Genomic DNA, 26,428 nt, shown 5'->3' with positions numbered 1-26,428 from the left:
TTCGTTTGAGCACGATTGAGCCAGGAGGCCCTGTGGGTTGAGTGAGACTTCATGTTGAGCCAACTCCTATTTTCCACCAATCCTCCGGGCGAACTAGCAAGACCTCTTGCTGCAAAGTGCCGCGTTCACTCCTGCTAAGTCATATCCTTACCCACAGGAAGCTTTAGCTTTAAACAGCGATTACGAAGGATTTATGCTTAGTGAATTAATCTATGTAGTAAGAGGAGGAGGCTAAACCCAGGCTGCCAACAGAATTGAATTTCTCGAATCAATGCATCCTTCGTCATCCTACGCATCAAAGTTCCAGCCACCAGTGTAATTCGTGAAGAAACCGAGCGGATCATACTTGGCCTTGATCTCCTGCAGCTTGCCGTAGGTAGTGAAAGTCTTGAGAGGATCTTGGTCGTAATGTGCATCATTGATGAAGAGTGGCAGGTCTTTCGCAAAGGGCACGCTCTCTACCATCCGCTTGAAACTAGCTTCGATGTCAGCCGTCTGGCCGCTAGTGAGAAAGGGGCTTGACTGCAGGAGGAAGCAAAGCCACAACCACGGTCCATCAGGCATCTGCATTGCATTGCCACCGTTCTGGTTCTTCGAGGCGTCCGTAAGTGATTTGGGAATTGGCTGATAGTCAAGGGACAATAGCGTGTAAGCACCCTTGTGCTCGGCGGCCCATTTTGTCCAAGCCGTGTGCACATCGCGGTAGGCGTTATCCATCGAAGCGTTGCCCGTCTCGCTCCCAGTAAATGGGATGCGATACACTCCGTTGCGGAACTGGTTCTTCCCACGAGACAACTCCGCACCGTTAGGTAGTGGCATGTTAACCACCTCCTTGTATGTCTTTGTACCCAGGGTGTTGAGAAGATGGGGAATCGAGGTAAAGTTGCCGAATGCCTTTTCCGCGCCCGACTGATCGCCGTCATAAACCAAAAACAAGATTGCAGCATCATCAAGGTTCAAGGATCCCAAGGCGGGAGTGCCCAACTTCTCATACGTGCCGATGATGGCGGCCTTCGGATCTTCGTTGTATAACGTAAAATTGCCAATGGCGTCCAAAACGTTTTGCGTCTGGTTGAAGAGGTAGATCAGATTGCCAGCGTAGAGCTTTCCAATCGGACGCGTCTGGACCTTGTACTTCGTTACCACGCCAAAAGCATTGCCGCCACCACCACGCATGGCAAAGAAAAGGTCTTCATTCTCGAGGGGCGAGGCCGTCACGACTTCGCCGCTGGGTAGGACGACCTCGAGTTCTCGGAATGAATCAACAGCGAGGCCGTATTGGCTCGACAAGTAACTCAAACCGCCTCCAAGAGCCAACCCGGAACCCACGCCGCTGAGACGGGCCCCGACCACCGTTCTGTCAAACTGAGCGAAGTAATCGTAGATATCGCCGAATTTGCCGCCTGGTTGGTAGGTGCCCAGTGTCGTCGTCTCGTCGTAAGTTCGCTCATTCATCTGGGTGAGGTCGATCAAAACACCATTGTCCACGCTGGAGAAGAAGGTGTTGGGATTATGTCCTTCCGTCTTGATAGCGAAGCGCGAACCGGCTGCTCGAACCGACTTGAGGATAGTCGCGACATCTTCTGTTGAGGTCGGAAACACCGCGCACGATGGGCTGTAACTGTTCTGCACGATGTTGAAGTATTCTGTCTTGCTCCGAGTGTAATCGAGCTCCAATTTCGTCGCAACCTTGGCCGAGCCGAGCCGGCCCTTTAGATCCGAGCAGGCGGTGGAGCCTGCGTCTCTCTTGAGCAGTGAAGCGCTGGCCGAGACAACAAGGGCAATGGAAACGAAAGGAAGTGCCTTCATCTTTGCTAAGGCGATTTGTTGAGAAATGAAGTCGTGACTACCGTTGGACCGCGAACGAGTGTAGTTGCCGTTTCGAGCGGCGAGATCCAAAGAAGCTCGCGAACTTGTGGAGGATCTCCCGAGATGTGGTGCAGACCACAACTGTTTTTGTATCTCTCAAGCCCCACCCCACCCCATCACTCTCAGTTCGTCATTTCCCGGGATATAACGATCGTCGCAAGGGTCATGACTCCGGGTTCGCATCTTCAAAATACGAAAACGAGGAGAACGAGCAAAGCCGTGACCTACTCGGGATAAACAAACGACGATGCCAATCGTTGCTACGTTCAGTCGGGCATTCAGAACATGTGCTTCGCGCAGCTCGCTTGTTTGAGTGGAGACCGCCCAATCGCAACTCTGCAAATATATTGCAGGCCATGTGGCTTCGCAGAGCAATCCTAAAGTAGCATTAGTTCGCAAGTATTGCAGCACAAGTCAATAGTGCGTTCGAGAGAAATGTGAGACTACGGCGGGACGCGGGGTACTCGTCTAGTTCCTAGCTGTCTCGGGAGGTGTGGTAAGGAACCAGTAAGGGGAATTGAAAATGCACCGGCCGGGCCGTCTCCGAGTGGGGATGTCAACGGCGGCGCGCACCGGTAAAAACGGCCGGCATCGGCCACGAAAATCCTTAGAGCCCGGTCTCCACTCGGCTTTTGGGCGCCTGCGTCCCAGTCGGTATCCCCATCCCAACTACCTCGCCGTCCGTCTTTGTAATTCTAAAAGGATTTTATACTAGACTTGTCAATTCTTCTAGTGCATAATCAAGAAGTTTTCAACTGTCTCTATCAAACCGCTATCATGGGATTGTTTTAGCTCTAAGGCGAAATGGCCATCAATGATTTTGACGACTAGACTTGCTTTCTTCGGCCAGTCGCTGTTGTGTCTGCACCCGACTGCTTCAATCTGGAATGATCGGACAGCCTCAACGGTTCTCAGCGCAGTCCAAGAAATTCCGCATAACCCTAATGTCACTACACATGCATTGAGATACTTTGTTGGGGCCATTTTGGGTTCCAGGGCAAACTTTGGAGATTCGCATACTGAACTGCAGCTTATGCCGTCAACTTTGATAACGAATTTTAATTAGCGATTTTACTCCCAGTATGTATTTCGCATGTGACGAGTTCGTTTGAACTAGACAGCTTCCGAAGTCCCGCGGCAGCACGGACTCGGCGCCAACGGCACGGGGTGGTATTCAGGGTGCCAACGAGTAAGCTAACCAATCAAATAACGCGGGTAAACAACAGAGCTCGACCCCATGTCTCGTCACTTTGCGCCATGATGGCGTGCGAATCCGTGTCCCTGTTGCCAACAAGCATTATCTGCGATCTCAGTGTCTCCCTCCCGAACTAAGCCTCGTGAAACATCATTACGCCATTCGAGACACGCTTCACGGGACTGCAGTCATGAGATAGCGTATCCACATTCTTATCAATCATAATTGTCCGTAAACACGGGCTGATACCTGCTGACACTTCCGTGAACTTTGCTCGATGGCGTGTGTTTCCCGTGAAGCCGGACAGCTCACTGGGACGATCCCTCAACGTCTTATTCTTCAGATGGCTAAAAGATTAGCTGGATCTATTGAGTGCATATGAAGATCATTATTTCCATTTATTTACCCTCTATTCCGCAACCGTCTCGACCTCGGCGCCTCATAGCAAAAGCGGCTCAAACACAAAGTACTTTCAGACGCAGTCTAGATCCCTATCATGGGCGGCTTCATTGACCCCGAGCGACGGCCTCTGCTGCCTACCACGCCGCCCTCCTCATCAACCGTTGTGGAACCGACCGAAACAGCTCTTTCGAAACAATCATCCTCTTGGACAAATGCATCGGCCTCTGAGGCCAACATTGCAGCCGGGAACCCACATCCCTCACGCTCTGTGGACGATGATGTTCTTCCAGAAACGTCGAGTCTTGGACGCACTCTAAGTTGGCAGAGTGCCTACATTCTAGTCATTTCTCGAGTTATTGGCAGCGGTATCTTCGCCACTCCCGGTACCATTCTCCGTTCGGTGGGCAGCCCAGGTCTGTCTTTGCTTTTATGGGTTGTTGGGGCCTTTATCGCTGCCTGTGGTCTGATGATATCGCTTGAGTTCGGGTCGATGCTACCAAGATCAGGGGGAGATAAAGTCTACCTCGAGTTTACCTACCGCCGTCCCCGGTTTTTAGCATCGACACTCATTGCAATCCACGTTGTGCTTCTTGGATTTACTGCTAGCAATTGCATCGTGTTTAGCGAGTATTTGTTGTTTGCTATTGGGGGAGACAGCCCTAGCAACTCACTCAGAAAGGGGCTTGCCGCAGGACTTCTCACTGCCGTTACCCTTGTCCACGGCTGCCTTCCCCGCTTCGGCGTCAAGCTCCAAAACTTTCTGGGATGGATCAAAGTTGGCTTGGTGGCCTTCATGATCCTCTGTGGCTTCTACGTTGTGCTATTCCAGCCCTCAACAGAGTCCGCTCAGGCGACTGCGCCAACCATCAGCTGGGAGAACTTGTGGCAGGGAACCAACTGGAATTGGGGAATCATTTCGACATCCCTTTTCAAGGTTTTTTACTCATACGCTGGTCTCGACAACGCCAATCTTGTTCTCAATGAGGTAAAAGATCCTGTTCGGACGCTGCGGTCTGTCACTATGGCTGCGCTGGCAACCGCCTGCGGCATGTACCTGCTCATCAACGTGGCGTATTTCCTCGTCGTCCCCATCCAAGACATCAAACAGAGCGGGGAGCTTATAGCGGCTTTGTTCTTTGAACGTGTGTTTGGTCAGGGTGTTGGTCGAACAATACTACCACTTGCTGTGGCGCTGAGTGCGGGGGGAAACGTGCTTGTTGTCGCTTTTGCTCAGGTCAGTCGTTGTTGCGCCAACTCATCGTAATTTGTAGCTGATTTCATACAGGCTCGTGTCAAACAGGAAATCGCAAGACAAGGCTTTCTCCCATTTTCCAAAACATTGTCTTCCACAAGACCATTCAACTCGCCGCTCGGAGGCCTGCTTGTTCATTACATTCCTTCGTTTCTAGTCATTGTACTTCCTCCTACGAGTGAAGTCTACTCATTCATCCTGGAGGTTGAAGGGTACCCGGGGCAGTTTGTGGCGCTGGCCGTGGGTACTGGTCTGTTGTGGCTGCGCTTCAAGCAGCCTGATTTGAAGAGGCCATTCAAAGCATGGCTTCCTGCTGTCGTCTTGAGAATCTGCTTGAGCTTTAGTCTCCTCGCGGCCCCTTTCTTTCCACCAAACACGAAACCAACCAGCGGGCTGTTTTATGCAACTTACGCTATTGTCGGTGTCAGCATGTAGGTTCTAACTTCCATCCACTTCAGAGTCGCTGCTAAGTCTCCCATTCAAGCTTTGCCATCGGCGTGATCTACTGGTGCATCTGGACAGTGGCTATTCCGAAATGTCGAGGCTACAGGATTGAAGAACAGGAAGAGGTTTTAAAGGATGGCACAACCATCACGAAGCTAGTACACACTCCTGTGGACTGAACCGAGGCCTAACTGGAATGAGCTCGTGGGTTTACGTGGCATATTCACAAGACTAGCAACGTCAGCACACAACGTGTCTTGACACCATAGAAGAAGTTGCTTATATGGGGAACATTGCTTCTCCATTTTGCCAAATTGCATCAGAATTACTTCTAGAGCCCGTTGAGGAACGTTGTGCAAGGTTCCCCTCAAGACCTGCATTCTTGCAGTAGGCCTTCGATGTGGCTTCGTACCGGTCACGAGGAGATCTAAGAGCTCCTCATTCAATGAAATTCACTCTATACACTTACAAAGCCAATATCGTGACAAATACAATACCATTACTATGTATTGATATCGAGTAGTAATGTTGCGGTGTCTGGGATTCTTGGCAACACGTTTGAATATAATTAGTAACTCTGTATTACACCCGTTCGGTTGGATTTGAAATCAGTTCTTCTATCACGTGTAAACAGGCTGTCATTTCGGCAGTACTTGATCGGATGCGGAGATGCCATTGCCCACAGGGTCATACCGAGGGCTTTGGTGGGAGATGCTTATCAATCGAATATCTCCAATGGTCGGACGAATATTGCGTGCTCACGGGGAACATGCAGACCAGCCAGCACGTAGACCCAGGGTTTATATGAACACACTATTTCTTGTTTCTCGAGCCGACGGCACTCATCACCCACTAATTCAAACCTTCAATTCAATATCAGCCCATCCCGCATTCAATATAGGACTTGTCACTTCATTCAACCTCTCGTGTATAATTCCAAAATGGCTGCAGCCGCGGTTCAGCAAATCCTCCCTTCGCGTACAGAGGACTCCACGCCAGCAACCCAGCAGCATCCCACCAAGTCTATCTCTCAGTCGGCAACAAAGAAAGACGTCCGAGCGGACTTGTATTACTACAAAGAGAACGAGGATGGCTCGCCGCCGCACCCAACCTATGTCGACAAACCTGAAACCTACGAAAGGCCCTTCGAGACTCACAATGTGACTATCGAAGATGTGACTGGAAAGGAGGAAGACTACAGTTTGGACAAGAATGGGTTTCAAATCCATCGCCATCAGGCTATCGAGAAGGACTTTCTCGATGAAGCTCAGATCAGATCAGGCTACTACCAAGAGGTTGAAGAGTTGTTGAAAAGCGTGTAAGTGACCATCCAGTCCCGTTGGCAAATGCAAACCTTTTGTGAGAAAGCCCTGTCCTGACCTTGATCAAGTACGGGTGCAACTCGTGTCTTCATCTTTGACCACACCATTCGTCGTCAATCGCCCAGTGCAGCAACCCAAAGTCGTCATGCGAGGGGACCGGTTCAAAGAGTTCATATTGACCAGTCTTTTAAGGCTGCTCTCTCTCGGGTACCACATCACCTGCCCGGAGATGCAGATGAGCTGCTTAAAGGACGGGTGCAGATTATCAATGTCTGGCGGCCCATTAAGACGATACAGCGAGACCCTCTGGCAGTTGCAGATGCAAATTCAGTTGCCGACTCAGATTTAGTGGTGACGGATCTTATATATCCGAATCGGCGTGGTGAGACGTATCAGGTAAAATACCAGCATGGACATAAGTGGTATTACAAGGCTGGCCTCACTTCGGAAGAGGTTATCCTCATCAAGTGTTTTGACAGCAAGGTGGATGGACGAGCGCGCAGAGTTCCTCACACCGCCTTTGTTGATCCGACTGCACCTCAAGACGCACCAACGCGAGAGAGTATCGAAGTTCGAGCCTTGGTGTTTCACCCCGACGACCAAGAATGACTCCGCAGGACTAGTAATGCTGGAAGGTTTTGTAATGATGTGACCGACTTAGTTAGTTTCAATATACGGCAGTATCGTCTTATTCTACTTAATGGAACACAATCATTTACCGAGTTGTGCAGTACGAGAGAATCTGGTGCTCCTCCTTCCGTGGAGTTTCACCGTCCTATGGGAACGCACTCTTTGGTAGTAGGTCAAGGGGAGCCAAACGCCGCAATTCCCAGCATTAGCCTTGCTATTGGTACCGCAACGACCTCGACCTGGTATGTATTCGTCGATCATATCACTACAGGCTCTCTTGCAGAGAGATCTGTTCAGGCAAAAGACAGCAGACTAGATCTCGCCGCTCTTAGCTATGAGAAAGCCAACGACCTATTTCCTAGGGGAACTTGCATAGAGTAGTTATTGCCAGACTCTAGTATCACTCCTTATAGAGCGCGGCCATTGCCCTCGGAACTGATTCCGGTTGGAATCGCCACCCTCTGGTGCAGCTGGAACCCCAGTCGAAGCCAAAAGCTTCAAATCACAACGTACATGTTGACATTCCCTGAAACACGCGATATGATCTTGAACACTCCAAAAAGACGTTCGTTCACGTGAGTGTGAAGGGGCCCTGCTGGGTGGCGGGGGAACAACGTTAACTTCCAATGCCGTCAATGATCACCGCGTCCAGGCGACAGCGTTTAGTGTGGCGTTGAGGTTATATCACCTAAAATTGAGGACGTTTCCGGCCGCCGGTCTTTTACCAGTCCGTCGTTCAGCCCTGCACCAACTAGCCAATGTTCTTGACTTACGAGCAAGACTGGCTGCCTAGTTCGCGTGTAGCGGTTGATGAAGGATGAGGCGCATCAGCACTAAACCAGCCTTTCGCGGGGCTTTAAAGTTTGGCGCGCAGCTACTCCATTCTCAATCAGCTAGTGAGAGCTGGGCTCTGTATGAGCCAAGACATTTAGCTCGATCCAAGGAAAGCGACTTCAATATCTGTACAACATAAAACAGAGAAGGAGCTTTGCGCTAGTTTGCAGGTGGAAAACCCACACTATCACAGCCCTAGACAACCTCTAGGGCCCCCTTGAATGACCGAGCGTGACGGCAATTGGGCTTAGTTGCGCCTTTCTCAGGTATTCTGTCTTTCCAAAGTGTTGACTTGCTTCAATTTCCGACGGGCTGGAAGGCGGCATCCATCGTGGGCCTCGTTTAGTTTACGCCACTGGCTGTTGCCTTGTTCCAGCATGCAACCAAGAAGACCCCTCAAATTGAATCATCTGCAGAATGAGCCACTTGAGTCGCAGAATGGGGTATATACGGGAGTCTCCTGCCAGCAGCGTTGTCGAGCTTTCGCACTGCCAATTTGTCTACCATCTCGTATTTCATTCACCAAAACTTTGTGCATTTTGCCGAATCAAGCCATGGACCAAGGATCTCGCGACAGCTTCCCACCGAGCTACCGGAAGCCGGTCCCAAATAGCCAAACTGAGCCCATTCAGCCGGACTCCCATCTAGAGCCCGCGTTGTCTTCATCGAGTCTTCCTTATGCGCCATTCAGCACATACACAACTTCGCAGACGGACCCAATCTCACCACAGGACTCACCAGCTAAAGGCTGGACGGATTCCAAAGCATACCAGCCTGTTCCCGGGACTCGCGAGATCGAAAGCCTCGAAGGATATCAGAATGACGCAGGGGCACAACAACAACCCGTTCCGGCAGTCGTCCTCGCCCGGCACAGGCGTCGCCTGTTTTGTTGGGCTCTCCGTTACTTCCTCATCGCGGTTGTTATTTTTGTCGCCTTGCTCATTCCAACCATCGTATTGAGTGATGATGCCGAGTTCGCCGAAGACAGTACCGCTGAACCTATTCAGTCGAAGCAAGCTAAGATCTTCGTTTTCTACATATGCCTCTGGCTGATGGTTACATGGATTGGGGCAGTGTTTTTCGATCTTCTTGGGCTTGGTTTTCCATACCTCTTCAGATTCGTTGCCAGGTATGCGCGCGCCCACTTTCGTGTTCCGAATCCTTGTCTTACTCCTTTAGATACGTAAACTCTTCCCACCAGAAGTATTGGAGAGTTTTCAAGTTCATGAGACGTCCGATCGCGTTTCTTGGGACTACGATTATCACATACGTCTTCTTCGCTGCGGTATGTCATAACACGCCATGTTTGGGTGATCGCATCTGACTGTGTTGGTGTCCCAGTGTATAGTGAGCAACAACCTTCTGGCAGTCAACTTCAACAAGCCTCCAGATGCCTTCTGGTGGGATGACGTGGTAGCCGATGTATTGGAGCAGTTGACACTGTGGATTAGCTTCTACTTCATTGAGAAGCTCTTCATATCCTACATCACCATTCACTACCACTATCGAGGCGATAACGTCAAGCTTACACGGACGAAAGACCTCCACAACGCCCTCATCACACTTTACGAAGCATCCGTCTATCTGCACCCACCTCATCGTGCCTTATTTGCGCAGGAGGACATGTTGATCCGGAACGCGAAAGGCGACGTACAGTCTTCCGGTCGCACCAGGGTCTCCAGTTATCTTGCGCGAATGGGTATCGACGGCTACAAGATGACAAGTCTCTTTGGTAACTTCATTTCCGACGAGCCGAACGCCCACTGGCTTCGACCAGCTAGTTCCTACGCAGTCATTGAGCGTGCGTGGGCCAACCCAACATCAGCCACGGCCTTGGCGAGACGCATATGGCTGCCCCTAGTTGCTGAGGGGAAGTCGGGTCTTACTGTCAACGACATCATTGATGTCTTGGGCCCTTACCGTCGAGATGAGGCCATCAAAATATTCAAGACTCTGAACGAAAACAACAGCCCCGACATTCGGATTGAGGAGTTCATTGGTATTGTGACAGAGGCTGGGCGTACCCGGCAGAACATTTACCGGAACATGACCAACATGGATCACTGCATCAACACATTCGACTGGTTTCTGCTCCTCATTATCGCAGCAGTGATGATCTTCTTTATCAGTAAGTTCTGGATTCTATCAATGCCATCATGAATCAACTAACATTGCCCTCAGTGGTTGCATATGTTCCTGCTATCAAGCAGATTCAGACAATTTTGTCCAGTCTGGCAATTGGTCTTTCGTTTGCTGTCGGGAGGACCTTCCATCACCTACTAGTTGGTATTGTGTTCGTCTTCTTCGACCACCCTTACGATGTCGGGGATGTCGTAAACATTTACAACCTCGCTGCCACCGCTAGCACTCAATGTATTGTAAAGCGGCAGTCGCTCCTTTACACTGTCTTCAGACGGCTTGATAACGGATGCGACCTCCAAATCTCCAATGATCGACTATCCCAGAAGAGGATCGAGAACTTCTCAAGATCGGGTATCAATCGCCAAGGCATCTCCATGTTCGTGGACTTCAGGACTGGTTTCAAGGACATAGTGCGACTACGCACGATAATGGAGGAGTTCTTGGCCGAAAACCCCCGAGACTACGTCCCAGACAGTTTGGGACTCAATGTGGTCAGTCTCCATGAGCTCAACAAGATGGAGCTTCGACTTGCATTCACACATCGGAACAACTGGTCCGACGACAAGCTACGTTCTCAGCGAAGCAACCGGTTTCATTGTGCTTTGGTGGCAGCTTGCAGAGCTATCCCGTTGTGGAAACCAGGTGGCATGCTCCCAGCCGCTGGTGAGAATGGAAATCCCATGTATACTGTTCAACTGAACACGAATACAGAACTGGGTCAAAATATCAAGAAAGAGAAAGACCGTCGGCAAGGTTTGAGGTGGGATGACGCCAAGGAAAACACTCCACGGCATACAGATCCTTCTTTAACAGAGGATGTAGCGGCTCAGATGCGGATTCAAGATGAAGAAGAAAAGGCAAGAACGGCAAAGCTGGCAGAGCAACAGGCGTTTCTTAAATTAGCTCGGATGCCACCCTCTTCCGGACAGATAGGAGCCAGCACATCAGTTGACATGCCGACATCTGCTACGGGGTTGCGGCAGACAAAGGCTGGTTTGTAGATGTCGCCGATATTATTTCAAGGTCGCATTATTTGAATAGCAGGATTGATCTCATTTGGACACAGTTTGCGCAACGTTTGTCGAGTTTCTTCCATAGTATGAAATGCATTTACATGTCGGAATGACAGTTTCGCTACTTCAACATGTCAATCAGAGCTTTTAGAGCTGGGCTTTCTCTCTGCCATCCAAGCGAGACCTCTCCGGTCCTGTTAGCTCCCGTCTAGCAGGTCCACCACGACTTCCATCACCCAGGAAGACATCAGTGCGGTTCTCATACTCCGTGCGGAAGCGCCACTTGTCAGCTAAGTTTCGAGGCAGACTTTTTTTCAAGGCCATTGACATGTACTCGCCCAAGACTGGAAGGAACTTGAATGCACTGATTGAAAATTGACATTAGCCAAAAGGTTCGAACACCCAATCCTCGACGTCATCAAACTTACTGCCCGCTACCTGCGCCTCCGACGAATAAATTCGTAAAGTCAGGGTGGTAGTCCATGATGAAATCTCCCGAGGGAGTATCGGTATACCAGCACATCGTTACCCTCTCGAATGTGCGATCTGCAAGTTCCGGCAAGATCTCCCTGAGGCCATCCCGGAGTCTTTTCTCCCCTTCAGCGGGGCAGAAGTCGGGGCGTTCGCGGCTTGGATGCAGACGTGGAGTGGAGGTGTTTGTCTTCACCGCGGATTCTCCGTCACTAGGTGCGCGAGTGTAGCCCCATCCGTGAACGGCCATTTTGAGTGTCTTGGTGCCCTCATGCGGTGGGAAGTTGAACCAACCTGTGTTGAAATTGGCATATATGGGAACTTCTTTGTACTTCTGGACCTCTGCATCGGATAAGGGGGTATACCCTACGACTTGCGCTGTCGCCAAGGTAGAATTGTACATTGATACAAGGTTTGACGACCAAGCACCTGCGGCCAAGATGAAGTGATCACCCGTGATCGATGTGCCATCAAGTGCCTGGGCTGAGATGATCGTCTTGGCTGAGTCAGTGTTGAACTTGACAACTGTGCCGGCCGCTCCGGCAAGGAAAGAAACACCGCGCTCAAGGCACTCGTTTCGAAGAAGCGTGATTGCCTTGTTAGCATCTGCCCACCCTGCAGCTTCGTTGAAGTATCCCTTGAAGTTGGGCTCCGCGAGATTGCCAGTGAGAATGGGGAATGCTTGTTTTGCGGACGCAGCATCGTCAAGTTTTGTCCACGGCAAACCCTTCCTGTTCAGCTGAGTCGTTGTTTTATCGATCCACGACTTGTCCCCGCCGGTCATACTTCCAGTCAAGACAAACGAGGCCGGATAGAAGATGCCATTGTATTTCGACTCTTGGCTCCACTTAAGGTATGCATCGTAGGCCAGATTCGAGTAGTCTTCATCGGCATAATCAAAACGAATTACGCGAGAAATATCGCTGCTTGATCCATCTGGAACCTAATTGTCTGTCAGTCGCTTTGAATATTGCGCTAAGACTTGGACATAACTTACCGGCGGCGTGTGTCTGTCAACAACCACAACATGCTTGAAGCCTTCCGACGCGAGTTGCGCAGCCGTTGACAGGCCGAAAACTCCAGCCCCGACGATGATGACTCTATCGTCTTTGTTCATGGTGGCGAGCATTCGTTTGTCCTGTCGGCTTCTCCAAGTTTTCAGCTTTGCTCCGATCAACCTTCAGCGGTCTGGGTCGGTTTGAAGACAGAATGCAAAGCATTTGATGACGATGAGATCAACAGCCGTTGTCGGAGACCCGGGTTCCACAATTAAGACGAAATTTCAATTCTCCGGGTGGGTCCATGCCGTGCGGGAGCCCGGACGCCGGGATCTTCGGCTCAGTTCATTGCAGCAGCCGTGTGATCGAATGCTCGGCAACATCAATGGTGGAGCTTCTCGACAGCCGCGATACAACCTTCGGAGGTGAAACATGGGCTTGGATCGTGGAGCGTGAAGCAGGACCTTCAACCGTGGTTTACCGTAGCACGTAGATGTCTCCTGGCGGTCTGTGACAGAAAGTAGTATGGTATGATCAAAAACCTCAATTGATGGCGGAAAGCAACCCGGGTAACAGTACGCACAGCGCTGACATGTGATTTCATGAGAAATAGGTAGAACGCTAAAGCCTGTAGTTTGTCCTTTGTATTTCACAACCTCTGCTCGAATGACAGCATTCCATAAAGTAGTCCATCGTTGTTGAGCTGTTTCAGCCTGTTGATTTCACGCCTATCGTTCCATGCCAAGCCACTTTACTATATCCCTTTCTGCTCCATCGACGTGCCTTGTTCTGTCGAGATTGATATGATTTGCTCTTCATCCATGTCACTTCCCACACGGGGGGATATTCCAATCTCACTCAGGGATATTTGAGGTGCCTTCGTAGGTATTTCGTTACTTCCTCCATCTCGCGGCCCTAAAGCCTCCCTGTTCGTCAACGAATTCCATGACACGCGCGTAAAAGCCATGGTCGGTATTAGACTGCCGTTATCTCCCCCTCGGATCGTCCTCCCTAGTCGATCTCGTATACGCGAACGACTGTGACTCTGCATGTGTCTGCTATTCCCACTTCCGCTGGTCTCGGATGCCTTGGTCTCGCGCCGCAACTGCATGTATGCCCGCACCTTTGGTCGTATTATTTTCGTGTAATAGTTGCGTAAAGCCGGGAGGCTAGTGACCAGAAAGGACATGGCGAGCTCGACAAGTGACCAGAGCAATGCTGGCTCAAAGTCCCAAAATGGGTCGGGAGAGTATGCCACGTTAACGTATTGTAGTCTGAAGCAGCTGGCTCCAGTGATTAATAGACCAAGTATGAACATGGTGGCAATACCAATTTTGTTCTTCTTTGGCAACTGTGTCTTCAGGAGAGGAGGAATGGGCAAGATGATCATGATGATGTCTTGCAGAATGGAGAGTCCTGCCGCAGCGAAGACTGCTACTGTCAGATTGACGCACTTCGTCGTGTGGATCAGATACTCGGTGTTCCAGGCATTCCAGAAGTAGCCAACGGGCAAGCACTCTACCACCGATCCGCCGACAAGCGTCAGTGTCGAGCCTGCAACGAAGGCCATGAACGTGTAGGTAATGATCTTGAACCGCCGACCTGGAAAGATTCGGAGGTAGAGAAATAGAATCGATATTTTCGTGAGGCCGAGTTGTAATAGATAAAGGGGTTCCTGGACGAAGAAAAGCTGCAATTAAAACTTGTCAGCTGTGGCAACAATGACAGAGGGGAATTCTCTCACCTTCAAACCCAACATGATCTTACTCCACTCTAAGTTCCAGATATCGCGGCCGAAAGCGTTGTCGTCCACTGCAATTATGCTCAATACTCAGCAACTCTTGAGGTGCTTGCATGACATACTCAGCTGACTGATGATTAGTTGTGGGATGTAAATGACCTGAAATAGCATTGTGAGTAGGTGTTAAAAGATGATCTTTGTCTATCAATAAACTAAAACGACTTACTGCAACGACCATCATGGTGTAGTCATCCCAGCCGAAGAAGCGTTGTGTAACCCAGCGAGCATAAAAGCGGAACAGGACCAGTAGCCAGGCAGCGACCTCCAAAGATCGCAGTCCATACAGCATAATAACCTGTGATCGGACAGGATCGTGGCAATAGTCCGCCTTAGCCCTTTGGGTGGCTGTGTTGAAGAGAGTGAGCTCCATTAACACGTTCTAGCAAATCGTGAGGGTGGACTTACCAATGCCTTCAGGCGGAGCGCATCCTGCCAGTATGCAGGTCTCTACCTTTTTGTAGAACCCGGGATCATTACAGACACACGTAGTATTGTCTACACTTTGACAAGGGGATTTGGAAATCTCTGCGATGATACAGTCGCGCTTCGTGATGTTAGACATTGATATTCATTTGCCGGGCGAGGGGCTCGAGCGCTTACTGAGCATGGCGGAAACACTGGCGAGGTGGCGTTCGTTGAACTTGAACCATTTGTCGGAAGAGAACTATTCATCGGTTGCGAAGGAACAACAGGCTCGGAGGTGTTTTGAGCCAGGGCAACACAACTGAGAAACCAAAGCCAAGGAGCCAGGCTCCCCAGTTCCATTCTCGACATCAAGCAAGGGCAGAAAACATGCCTTGTTAGACGTAAGGTGCGCCGGCCTGCCCACGTGGCGACGACAAACCATTTAGTTCTTTTGGAGATGGGCAGAAATCGATATTGGGCTCAAATGGAAGCGCTCTAGAAAGGGATATAGAATGTTCCGTCCACACGCCGATTTACGAACTTCTGGCCAACCTTTGAGGGGGCGAAGTTGCGGAGAAACGGAAAGCTATCCCCGGCCAATCACCACGGCAAGAGACCGAGATTTGTGTTTGCCTTGGCTGAAAATGGCGGTAAGTTTTGGGAATGGCGTGGTTCTGTAAGGCTCGGGCCTTCCAGGGCGAAGACTATGCTCAGCTCACGAACCTCTCGTACTCGCCGGAGTGCCGCAGTGCTGAACCCTGTGTTTCAAGTAGCCGAAACCATCCTGTATCTGGCGTGGGAGCCGAACAAAAAGATTGCGAAGGAGTTTCTTAATTTTCCCTCAGAGACTGTCCGAAACTTCAGATGACTACTAGGTTTAAGAAGCATCACAGGTATCAACGGGGTCCCCAACACGCCGAACACCAGACGAAGTCCGCCACATTAACATGAATCGGTTGTGAGGTCGCCAACAAGAGACTCCTAGTGCAATACCGCCTGATTATTGAAATCGAAGGAGACGTGATGTTTTTGCCTGGCTACATATACACAGCGGTTATACGACACAAGAGCAGAACCGCAAACCCTTTGGATTTGTCATGGGATGAAACCCAAGGATGGTAGCCTGAAGAAACCTTTAATATACATGTAATAACTCCGCAGACTCCACAACCCTAGGGCGTCCGAATTGGTTCAAAGAAACATGCGTTAAACTGCAAGCTGAGCTGACGCAAGCCGTTGGTAATCTCACCGAAGATATTCTGAATTTCTCCTCAGTTGAACAAGTGACTGCCGGTGCCCGGGGTCACAATATAAAGCCCAGAGATTAGTCTCACCAGATACGTTAAGAGCCGTCGTCCGCGCCATCTAGATTAGCAACGTGATGACACGGCTCTTATAGTTCGTCGTCCCATCATAATCACAATAACTCTGCCTGAAGCCGAACGAAATCTACGACTCGTGTCAAAACCTAAACAACGTCACACATAACTCAGTTCGATTCCCTATGAAAGCGCCGGCGAATTATTTGTCCGTCAAATGCTTCACGTCCACGGGTGACAGTTGGCTTCGTGTACAGCCACTTGCTGTGCTTGACCCATAGTAGTCTAGTACGAAAACATGAAAATTGAGAGAAATAATATCCAAGCCTTTCAGCCCAGCCGCATGTTCAATGGCATCAGCGGTGCCGTATCACACGTACAACACTCACTTGGTGAACCCAAGGCAAGCGACAAGGGTTGCAACCGAGTGATTGCTCGATGAACACCAGGCGACTCTTGATCAACAATAGTATCATAAACCCCGCTATCGTTTATTTCACACGCCACTATGGCAATCTACTACACCTAGAAGAACATTAAGAAATCTCTCCTTCCTCCCCTTGGGTATTGACGATATAAATGAATGAACATCTGCAAATCAGACGGTGTAGACATCGTACACTCTCCCCTAGCGTCTCACTTCTCCTCTCTTTCAAACTTTTATCCTTCAGACCACAACCTTACATATTGGCGTACGCAGCCATACCACCGAAGAGGGCAGCCGCACCGACAGCCGCGGTCCTCATGGGAGCGGCCTGCTGGCTGCTGGAGGTAGACTGAACGCCGCCGCCGCCGTTGGCAGGGTTGCTCTCAGTGGCGACGGGAGGAGTGGAAGTGGGAGCCTGAACACCGCTGGTGAAGGGGTTGCTGCCGTCGGTAGCAGTGCTAGCTTCGGTGTAGGCGGGAGGGCGAGTGGAAGCCGTAACATCGGGTTGAGCAGTGGCGTTGGCAGGGTTCAAGACGCTGTGCACATGTTAGCTTCTAGTCATGGTCTTCGGGTGTGTGAACGGCAGCTTACTTGTCAATAACGTGGACAACACCATTAGCAGCCAGGACGTTGGGCACGACGACCTTGGCGTCGTTGACGAAGACGGAACCGTCGACAACACGGACGGTGACGTTACCACCACCAAGCGTGGTCAGAGAAGTGTTGGTGATCTGGGGGCTGTAGAGAACAGCACCGCTGACAACGTGGTAGGACAGGATGCTCTGAAGAGTTGTCTCGTTAAGACCACCAGCCAAGCTGCCAATGGCGCGGAAAGCCTCGTTGTTGGGAATGAAGTAGGTGAGGTCGGGAGAAGAAGCCAATGCGGGTCCGACGTTGGCCTTGGTGATGGCACCTACAGCCGCAGTCAAGTTCGCCTGCTGAAGAGTGGTAGCGACGCCCGCGGGCACGGACAGGACCTTGTTGATGATGTGAATCGTTCCGCCGGTGAAGTTCAGGTTGCCCTGGACCACAGTAGAGTTCGCCCGCAGAGCCGAGTAGAAAGTGACGTTTCCACCGGCTGTCTGGCCTTGAACACGCTGTCCACCAGTGATGTTCGCGTAGGTCTGGTTCTGGAGGAGGGTAGGGATGAACTGCGGCTGGTCGTTGAAGGCCGAGGCGTAGTACGTGCCGTTCAGGACGTGGTAGGACAGGATGGCGGCGACCAGACCCGGGTCAGTAGAAGCAGCCTGACCCTCGGGAGACTTGAGAAGGGCATCGATGGCCTCGTTGTTGGGGGCGAGGATGGTGATGTTTTGGGCTCCAGACAGAGCCTGGACGAGGGTGGGTTGTGTGCCCAAAAGCTCTGGACATGTGTCAGAACAATGTGTTGATGGAAAACAACCACCCATGAGACTTACGGATCAGGCTGGACAAGCTCGAGTTCTGAGAAGCCAGGACCTGGGTGAGGTTCGACTGTTGCGCCGCAGCAGCACCGGCCAAAGCCAGGGGAAGGATGTTCTTGATTTGCATCGTGACTTGTCTTTATAGATAGTGGCCGCAACGGTTGCTGATGTTGTTGTTGAGTAAAGAGTGGGTATCGTGTAGTACAGCTGATCTTGTCGTGCAGTAAGGGAGCAAAGTTCAAGAGAGAGGAGGACGAAGACACACTCTTTAAAGAAAGTCGACTCCCTCTCTCTTGGCGCAGCCAACCACGAAAAGTCATGACAAAGACTTTCTCTAGAAGCTAACCCGAGACGCCAGAGGAGCCAATACCTGTCGTCGTGGGCTGGGCAAATCAAGCTTGTTGCTTAGGTGCCCCGACAAGCCAGCCCGTTGGCTCCTTCGTCAACACCCAAGACAAGGGTCTTGGTCGACATCACGACCGCGCCAGGGATTGAGACTGGCCACCACTTGGGGAGTGGAGAAACATCCCTAGCCCGCGAGACGACGCGACGCTTCCCACGCCGGGCGACAGGCTTTCTTCGCACTGGATCGCCAGCGAACCGCCAAGTCGATCGCGGGGATGTGTAGTTGTTCGCCGGTGAGACGGCGGTGGTGGTACCTTGTACGTTGGCCCCGTGATGATCGGATCAAAGACCGGGGGAACGAACGGTGGTCTCGTTAAGCCACGGCCTACTGTGCCTTGGACTAGTATGGCTTCCCCTGGAATCATGGTCTCATGTGGCTACGGAGCTTGTATCGCGTCTGGTAATAGCATGAACTTTCGATTGGCGCACTGAGTTCACTCGAAGCTCATCCTGACATGGAACTCTGGGGTGATCCATTGCGACGGAACTGGCATTTTTGGAGTCGTGATGGTGAAGTCACAAGAATCCGTGGAATGCTCAGTATTCCATTTCCACTTGGAACGTACAAGCCCGATGCCATTGACAAGACGCCATGTCTTGGGAGTTGCGTAACACTGCAACCAGTTTGGCGCAGCTTCGAAGCTGACTGAGAGGGAAAAAAAGTCAATGTCGTCAGGATAGTCCATTTAGCGCCATTTGGGACGGGAGGGGCTCCGACGGCGCCGACGACCAGCCGTGTTTGGCGTGGTCGCCAATGCTACCCGACAACATGGCGAGTTGCTGTACTGTCAGCACGAGTCCGAGAAGTATTCGTAAAGCCCAAATAGGATCTCACCGCAGACCAAGCCTCGCGTCGTCGATGGGCCTCATGCAGGATTTTGTTGTTAATCGGGATTCATCGCGGTGTCTCGACGTTGTATCTGGGTGATGAACAGGAATAAGAAATTGGTCAGGGTCGAACAGCTCCTTTCCCCGCATCCTCCAGCTCGCATCCCACTCCAGACGCAGGGTTATTCGGGCCATTCCCGCTTGTCCCTGACCTCGCTTCGACCAGTGAATGCCTCGAGTGCCTAGTGTCTCTCGAAAAGATGCGAAGGGTCCAATGAAAGCACATCCTTGCTAGGCCGCCGAGACAGCTGTCCGCTAAGAGTCTAGCCTCATGTCGACAGCGTGGCCAAGCAGCCGGGCAAAGCAAATATTGGAGAAGCTTCTTGGAACCAAGCCTGACAGGGGCCGGGTGTGCCGAATAGCTCTCATTGCCCATAGCAAACAACGATATCATCGTCGAATGCGTGCGTCATCGATTTCGCCGGGTCGATCGCCAATTCGGCGCTTGTTCTAGTCGCTGAGCCAATGGCGCATTCCTACCATCGACACGACAGCTTGGCGCTCGCATGTCGACAATTGATTGACTGATCACGATTCATCTGAATGCGTTAAAGTTTGGCCCGTTGAGGCCTCCGAACGTCGTCTAGATGAACCGACATGTTGCAAATGAAGGAGACGAGGCAATGCATCCTCGGAATACCGTTGCTCGTATCCGTAGTCGTTTCGAAATACCAGGATGACGAGAAACTCTTCATCTCCCCAGCCACCTCGGCGTAATTCACCATCTAGAGCAAACGAAATAAGCAATGCAAAAACTTCATGGGGTATCTTCGTATGTATGAATTGGGGCAAAGAGCCCGTCGTCAGGAACTGCTGGCCATGGCGATGCGCGCGCCTCCCACGGCACAATCACGCCATGCGCGTTCGTCCTAAGGCAATGAAAAATGCCAACTGGGCTCGGCAATACGGGATTGGGCAATCTCTCTAGCCCAATGCTGGGCCAAAGACATCGTCGCCTTCAGCCACTTTCCTGCGCTTAGCCTCACGCGCCTCGTTCCCGCCGGCTACTCCGCTGTCCCCGCCGACCGCGACGCCGTCCCCCTCGGCCTTCTGCCGACGTGGCTCCTTTTGAGCTGCCAGTTCCCGCCGGGCCTTCTGCAGCGCCACGAGATCTGCCCTATCGGGATCTCTGCACTTCCTCAGCTTTCGTAGGAGCGGTTTGATCAGCTTGGTGCTCTCCGGCTGTGATTTGTTGTCAGCTTAGTTTTCGTTGTATCGCAACCATGACGGCCGGTCTCCATCATGCGCTCTCTGGTCAACTTACCGTTCCCCAGTATTCCTCGAGTCTCTCCGGAGGCTCTGTTGCCAACAATTCTCGGCACGACTCTATTGTTCCCATCACCTTGTCCCGAAGATCCGATCGCGGAGTGCCATCCGTTCCTTGTGCCTGTTCGCCCTGCGGCGGTGCGAAGGCGCCTTGTACAAGTCTCTCGGTCAGTCCTCGGTCGGCTAGGGAGAGAGCGGCCAGCATGATCTGGCTGGGGGTATAGTGGAAGTAGGCATCGGTAACGAGCGAGCTGAACTTCAGGACTTCTCGGGCTTTGATGTGCGCGGAGTCGATTCGAGGTTTCTACTCTGGTCAGCGATTCTTCTCGACCCAGCTGATTTTGAGGTGCGTACCTCCAGATCGGCGTGGCGACGCAACTCAAGTATGGCTCCCTCCAAGGCTCGGAATGGATGCCTAACATCGAAAGCGAAGCGCACTCCTTGACAGAGCAAGAACTCTCCGGCCAGGATCTCCTCCTCGGTCGTGTTGGGGAATTTGTCTGCGAATCTGTAGACCCACGTCGTCAGCTCCCGTCTGCATTCGCCTCGAAGCTATCGGGTCACCTACTTTGCCAGTCGCGTATATAATCCTTCAGCCTTGCTTCCGAAGAACAGGCACGTCTTGAGTAGCTCGGTCGGCGGGTAGGTCATGACGGAGTTGGTAATGAAGAATCGGCGCAGGAAGACGGTGGCAGTGGCTCTGACTTCGGTGGGGAGACCACAAAACATGGCAGCACGAATGAGCTCGACGGTGAAAAACTTGAGGAGCTGCGTCTCTTCGGCAGCGGTCAGGAAGTCCGGCAGAGGCTCATCCTGGTTGCCACCTCTCAACTCGAGGAGGCGGCTGGTGATGTTTGTTTTCGCAAGCGAGTTCGTCGTTTCCCGCAGCTCGGCAAGCTTGGTGGGGGAGAAGGACCACAGTCGGTACTGCGTCGAGAGTCGGTATCGCGCATCCTCGGTCGCCATGTTGGCGGATTCGATAGCGCGGGCCGAATTTGCGAAGGACGAGGGCGGTCGAATTACCGCGCAAGCCGGTAGGTTGAGAAGCAGACGGTGGTCAATTGGTAGTCTCCGGGGAGTGACGCTTGGAAAAATGACGCGAACGCGAGGTGTGGCTGTTAAAAGTCAAGAAACCAAAGAGAGAAAGAGCGATTCCATGTTTCCATTATCGCGAATGAGCGCCGGACCGGCCCTGGCCGGCAGGCAGGAAGTGACCGGGAAGCTTGAGCCACATGAGGCACGTGATCCAGCCACACTTGGCTTTTTGCTAGGTAGGTGTGGCTTGATTTTCCGGCGTCTGCCCCGGCTGCCGGCATGGAAGACGACCAGGTACGGCTACACCTCTCCGATCGGGTGGGGTTATTGTACCGGAACAAACCCGTTGACATGGAACGGTTTCAACCCACTTGCGGGAATGACGAATGACGAGTCAGTCTTTCAGGGTCCAACTCCTGACGACGCGCTACGCAGAAAAGTACCACGCTCTTGAGCTATGTGAGTTTGACCTGTCACACATCGAGCGAGGAGGCTGCGCAAGTCGAGAACTTTTTGGCAGAGGCCGGGCGGTCTCAGCACGGTATCAACGCCTCACATGTCACGCTAGTGAACGTGTAACTGGGCCACGTCAGCTGGGAATAACTTTGCTTTTCAACTAGTTTATAGAGTAGTATCCATGTTCGATCCGAGCCTACACATCCGTCTAATCACGCCCTTCCCAGCAGAAGCTATGCGATGAGGGAACCAACGATTGCGGATCCAGCCCACGGATATCAATGCGCCCCAACGCCATGCTCCCGTCGGGTTCCCTACCCCGACAACGGAATCAACAGTCTATTTATGCAACGAGACGAGAACAAAGAGTATAGCACACACTGCAGCCATCCTTGGCCGACGTAGTCTGAGTGACAGAGAGAGCCATCAGGTCCTGTAAATCTAATACCCAACCTCTCTCTTGGCGGGAATCGGTGGTGCCGGCTTCTTTGCGCGGCTCGGGGGAGGAGGAGGAGGCGCCTTCTTGGACTGCAGGTTGCTCGTGCTTCTAGTCAGGCTGCCCATGCTCGTCGCGGGGCTGGCGCTGCGGTCGCCCCATTCTGGACTGCCGCTTCCGCTGGCTGTCGTGTGGTCATCATCCCGGTCGGCAAAAACATCGTCTCTACCAAGAGACTTGCCTGTAGGTCTCAAATTTCCACGCAAAGAGCCCACGTTGGGCACACTCGGCACCGGGGGAGTAGCAATCGATCGGCGCTCGGCGGCGGCTGGGCCCTGGAACGTCTGGGACCTACCGATGGACGGTCTCGCGGGTTCTGCCGACGCGCCGAACCTAGTGCTCTCGGAGCGGTTCACCTCGGAACGGTTCGAACGAATGGGCATGCGTACGGGCATCGGCTCGGGTTCCTCCTCTACGTGCTGGTTGCGGGACGAGTAGTCGTTGAAGGAACGGGTGGTGTTGGACCTGCCGCGGCCGTTTCCGAGACGGCGGTCGGAGGGGGAGGCGGGAGCGTTGTTACCGGCCCAGCCCTGGCGAAGGCGGCGGAGCTCGTCGGCGCAGCGCTCGTGGTAGTCCAACTCGGCGTCGAGCAGGCCGGTCAGGTCGCGGACGTTGTCGGCCTCAGCTTCCTTGATGTCCTGCATGCGGCGCATCACGTCCTCGCCTGCCTCCTCAAACTTGGCGCGTGCGGTGCGGAGTTCCTCCTCGAGACGGAAATCCTCGCGCTTCGTTTTTTGCATCTTACTTATGGCCGCATCATAGGCCAATCGACGCGACTCGAGCTTCTTCCGTGCGGCCTGCGGGGAGTGTGTCAGATGGGACGGGCTGAAACCACGATAGAGCGAGCCATGACGTCGGTACGTACCTGGTATTCTTTCATCATAGCCAGCGACCTCTCAACGGATTCGAGCCAGTTGTTGGTGATTTCCGACGCATAGCCTTCTTGGATGCCGGCCAAGCGCTCGTTGGTTCGGCCAAGGGCTGTGATGTAAGGGTTAGCTGGGCCGCTTTTGGGAGCGAAACTTGGATGTGCTGCGTACCGAGCAGACAGGCGCCAAAATCGGAGTCTGATTCGAATTCCTCGCCGTGGGAAATCATCATGCGACCGACGAAGGCGATGGGCAGTCCCTTCTCCTTGTCTTCGAAGCCTTCGCCGCGGCGGGCGATCCACTTGACGTATGTGTTGGTAGACTTTTGCAGCCTTTCCATACCTGCAAACCCGTTTTGTCAGTATGTCGGTATCGATTGGGAGCCCGCAGCGTGAGGGCTCGCGGGTGTCAGGGATATCGCACCGTCATATCGGAGGGCCATTTCCTGCTCCAACATTTTGAATTCGTCCGAGTGGCCGGTCTTGGACTCGGAGCCCATCTTCTCGCCGGCCCATTGGAAGGCGCGGTCGAATTTCTTGGTGAAGTTCATGTTTGCGGTGTTGTTCTCGACAATCGGTGGAACGAAGGCGAGGTCGGGTGATTAGGGAGGGGATTGACAGTCGAGGCGAGGGCGGCGTAATTAGGAGACGTATTGGGGTCGAAATCAGGTCGATGCCAGCATTCAACGGGGGTGGGTTATTCGCAGAAGAAGACGAACGATGGAAGGCGGAAGCCGGCCGGAGGTGTTTGTTTCGTAAGTGAGAGTGGTTGGAGGGCGAAAGGGGTCGAAAGATGGAAAAGTCGAGGGCGGTTGGTCGGTCGAAGAGGAAAAGTGAGGATACAGTGGCGAATTGATGAATATCACACAGAGCCAGGCAGTGGTCGACAATGCATGGGCCAGGGCGAGTGGCAGAACGTGTGTGAGTACGAAGACGTACGTAGTAAGGGTACGGGTACGGGGACGGGGACGGGGGGCGAAGACGACGGCGAGGATGAACGAAGTCGATGTCGAGGTCGAGGTCGAGGTCGAGAGCAAGGACAGGACAGGTAGACGGAGGACCGTGGAAGGGGGTGTGGAGGGATGGCAGATGGTTTAAAAAAGGGAATGGAAGGCGTGAGGTGAGAGTTGGGGACGGGAATGGTACAGAGTAATGGTAACGGGAACGGGAACGTGAACGGTTTGGCAAGGTGCACCTTCCAGAGGAGCAGCGACAGCAAGAGTCAAATGGCGAGTGAAAGCAAGGGAAGGGACGGACGGTTGATGAATTGGGAAATTTCCGTCAGGTCAGGAAGACGATGGATGTCTGTACCTCAGGTGGTGCAGGTGCATGTGCGGGTGCAGGTGCGGGTGCAGGTGCCACAACAGCTGCCAGGAAGTGTACGTTATGGAGAAAAGGTACTTTAATATGGCATTGGTAGGAGGTGTCTGGACATTTTAGCGAGTTGATAAATACTTGTTACCTGCCTTCTTCTCCGCTACCTCTAACTAGCCGACAACCATGCAGATGAGAGGCAAGTGCAGCTGAGCAGATGCAATTGCTGGTCTAGATGCATGTGTGGGAATGAGGCAAGAGGTGCTCTTCCACCGGGGCAGGCACGAGTGACGGTACGGTGTGTCAAGTACTTCGTACCTTCCGTGGGTGCTGTTCTGTTGCGGGAGGTGGGTTTTGGAACGCAAGCTAAGGCATGAGCTACGGCATGCAGGTACGTACCGAGTCGGTGGGTGTCGGGTCGAGTGTCACCCACTCATCTTCACAAGAAGAAGGAACACCACACTGTGAAGGGAAGGAAAGGACATCTCAATAACCTGCTTCCTGCTTCCTGCTTCCTCCTCCTCCTGCACCTGCTGCTGAGCCGCTAAGGAGCATCGGAGCAGGAGCAAGAAAAAGAAGGAAAGGGCCAGCCGTGGCCCACGAGGGGAGGAGGTCTCCACCCTTCAACATCGAGAATGGAAAGAGATTGGAAGGCGGGGTACGGAGTACGGAGCAAGACGGCCGGTATCGAAGAAAGGGGAGCTACTCCTAGCGTCGCACAAATCTCGGTGGGGCATCAGGTAGCTTTTCTTCAACGGTACCGCTCGCCGACCACTCCTGGAGGAGAGGAGCATCACCAGAAAAATAAAGGGTCCAGCCCGCCATGCAGCTTGTCAGTCCATCGTTGCACTGCAGCTCCAAGGCCTGGATCGTGGTGTCGCCGCCGCCGCCGCCGCCGCCGCCGTCTTCGCCTTTGCCATTGCAGCAGTCGGTGGAATAATACCTCTGTCAGTGGTTGGCACCCGCAATTGTCTGCCACCAACCTGCACAATCTTTCTGCAGCCGGCCGGGCTTGGGAATTGGATTCAGATTTGGTTCGGGGTGGTGGAGAGATTTAGCCGTCCAACCATAACCATCCACCAAGGGGCACATGGCGATATGAAGGGAGCCACAAGTGAAGCCAGGGGAGCGACACCACCCTTTCCTTTCTCTCAACACTTGATTTATTTCGACTCACCAACGAGACAGGTATTCCCAGGTCTCGTGTCCCAAACGCGAGAAGGAGGATCGTTACCGCCAGAGAAAGACCGTTGGACCGACTAAAACAGTTAACCGCCACAACCCGCGCTTGCGTCCACCACTAAGATAATTAACGCCTTGCCAACATCCTTCCCGCACTTGTCGACGCCAATTCTTCGGCACTCTCTCGTCAAGCCATAGCAGGGACTATCCAAAAAGAAAGCGACACGCCATGCCAAACAGCTGCCGACGAAGATGGTCACGGTCAAGGTCAAGGTCATTTCCTCCTGCTCTTTCACCTGAAATTCCTCCCGTCTCCTTCCATCTTGCTGCACTATGAAAGGTCATCCCTGGAATACCGCCTTCTTATCTCCAACTTTTGGGTGGATGACGGGATCATGACAGCCAATGGAACTCTGCCGCCGGCTATTTGTTTCCTACTCCAGCTTTCTCCAGCCTCCCGTCTCCCGTCTCCAAAGCCAGCAGCCCGCTTTCCGCGGTGGACTGGAATGCTTGACTGCCATCGTTGGCGTGTTTGATGCTCTCTCACACTTGCCGTTCCAACCATTGCCATCCGGCGGTTGATGAACAGTC

General features: G+C 52.5%; 7 protein-coding genes across 7 annotated transcripts; 2 read left to right on the top strand and 5 right to left on the bottom strand.

The window, feature by feature from the left end:
• Positions 1-288: 288 nt before the first annotated feature.
• Positions 289-1,809, bottom strand: CkaCkLH20_12693 (FAD binding domain-containing protein; the record flags this gene model as incomplete). The annotated part of the gene is made up of 1 exon (XM_038895406.1): positions 289-1,809. The coding sequence occupies one exon, from the start codon at positions 1,807-1,809 to the stop codon at positions 289-291; it is 1,521 nt and encodes a 506-aa protein (XP_038739355.1).
• Positions 1,810-3,560: 1,751 nt separating this feature from the next.
• On the top strand, positions 3,561-5,341 carry CkaCkLH20_12692 (methionine permease; the record flags this gene model as incomplete). The annotated part of the gene is made up of 3 exons (XM_038895405.1): positions 3,561-4,700; positions 4,752-5,149; positions 5,203-5,341. The coding sequence occupies 3 exons, from the start codon at positions 3,561-3,563 to the stop codon at positions 5,339-5,341; spliced, it is 1,677 nt and encodes a 558-aa protein (XP_038739354.1).
• Positions 5,342-6,103: 762 nt separating this feature from the next.
• On the top strand, positions 6,104-10,849 carry CkaCkLH20_12691 (mechanosensitive ion channel; the record flags this gene model as incomplete). Its single annotated transcript, XM_038895404.1, has 6 exons — positions 6,104-6,480; positions 8,640-9,077; positions 9,128-9,233; positions 9,290-10,076; positions 10,130-10,581; positions 10,802-10,849. The coding sequence occupies 6 exons, from the start codon at positions 6,104-6,106 to the stop codon at positions 10,847-10,849; spliced, it is 2,208 nt and encodes a 735-aa protein (XP_038739353.1).
• A 401-nt stretch (positions 10,850-11,250) lies between these two features.
• On the bottom strand, positions 11,251-14,743 carry CkaCkLH20_12690 (sarcosine oxidase; the record flags this gene model as incomplete). The annotated part of the gene is made up of 7 exons (XM_038895403.1): positions 11,251-11,467; positions 11,532-12,517; positions 12,572-12,712; positions 13,696-14,262; positions 14,317-14,384; positions 14,436-14,472; positions 14,540-14,743. 7 exons carry the CDS (start codon positions 14,741-14,743, stop codon positions 11,251-11,253), a joined length of 2,220 nt encoding a protein of 739 aa, XP_038739352.1.
• Positions 14,744-16,777: 2,034 nt separating this feature from the next.
• On the bottom strand, positions 16,778-18,054 carry CkaCkLH20_12689 (fasciclin domain-containing protein; the record flags this gene model as incomplete). Its single annotated transcript, XM_038895402.1, has 3 exons — positions 16,778-17,060; positions 17,116-17,887; positions 17,943-18,054. The coding sequence occupies 3 exons, from the start codon at positions 18,052-18,054 to the stop codon at positions 16,778-16,780; spliced, it is 1,167 nt and encodes a 388-aa protein (XP_038739351.1).
• Positions 18,055-20,144: 2,090 nt separating this feature from the next.
• On the bottom strand, positions 20,145-21,452 carry CkaCkLH20_12688 (cyclin ccl1; the record flags this gene model as incomplete). The annotated part of the gene is made up of 4 exons (XM_038895401.1): positions 20,145-20,402; positions 20,485-20,790; positions 20,841-20,994; positions 21,055-21,452. 4 exons carry the CDS (start codon positions 21,450-21,452, stop codon positions 20,145-20,147), a joined length of 1,116 nt encoding a protein of 371 aa, XP_038739350.1.
• Positions 21,453-22,418: 966 nt separating this feature from the next.
• Positions 22,419-23,892, bottom strand: CkaCkLH20_12687 (BAR domain-containing protein; the record flags this gene model as incomplete). Its single annotated transcript, XM_038895400.1, has 4 exons — positions 22,419-23,270; positions 23,339-23,454; positions 23,514-23,684; positions 23,766-23,892. 4 exons carry the CDS (start codon positions 23,890-23,892, stop codon positions 22,419-22,421), a joined length of 1,266 nt encoding a protein of 421 aa, XP_038739349.1.
• Between the last annotated feature and the right edge of the window lie 2,536 nt (positions 23,893-26,428).

This window comes from Colletotrichum karsti (assembly GCF_011947395.1).
Source record: "Colletotrichum karsti strain CkLH20 chromosome Unknown Scaffold63, whole genome shotgun sequence".
NCBI classification, from domain to species: Eukaryota; Fungi; Ascomycota; class Sordariomycetes; order Glomerellales; family Glomerellaceae; genus Colletotrichum; species Colletotrichum karsti.
The sequence above is the reverse complement of the archived record's forward strand: the minus strand, read 5'-3'. Positions and strand labels throughout refer to the sequence as shown.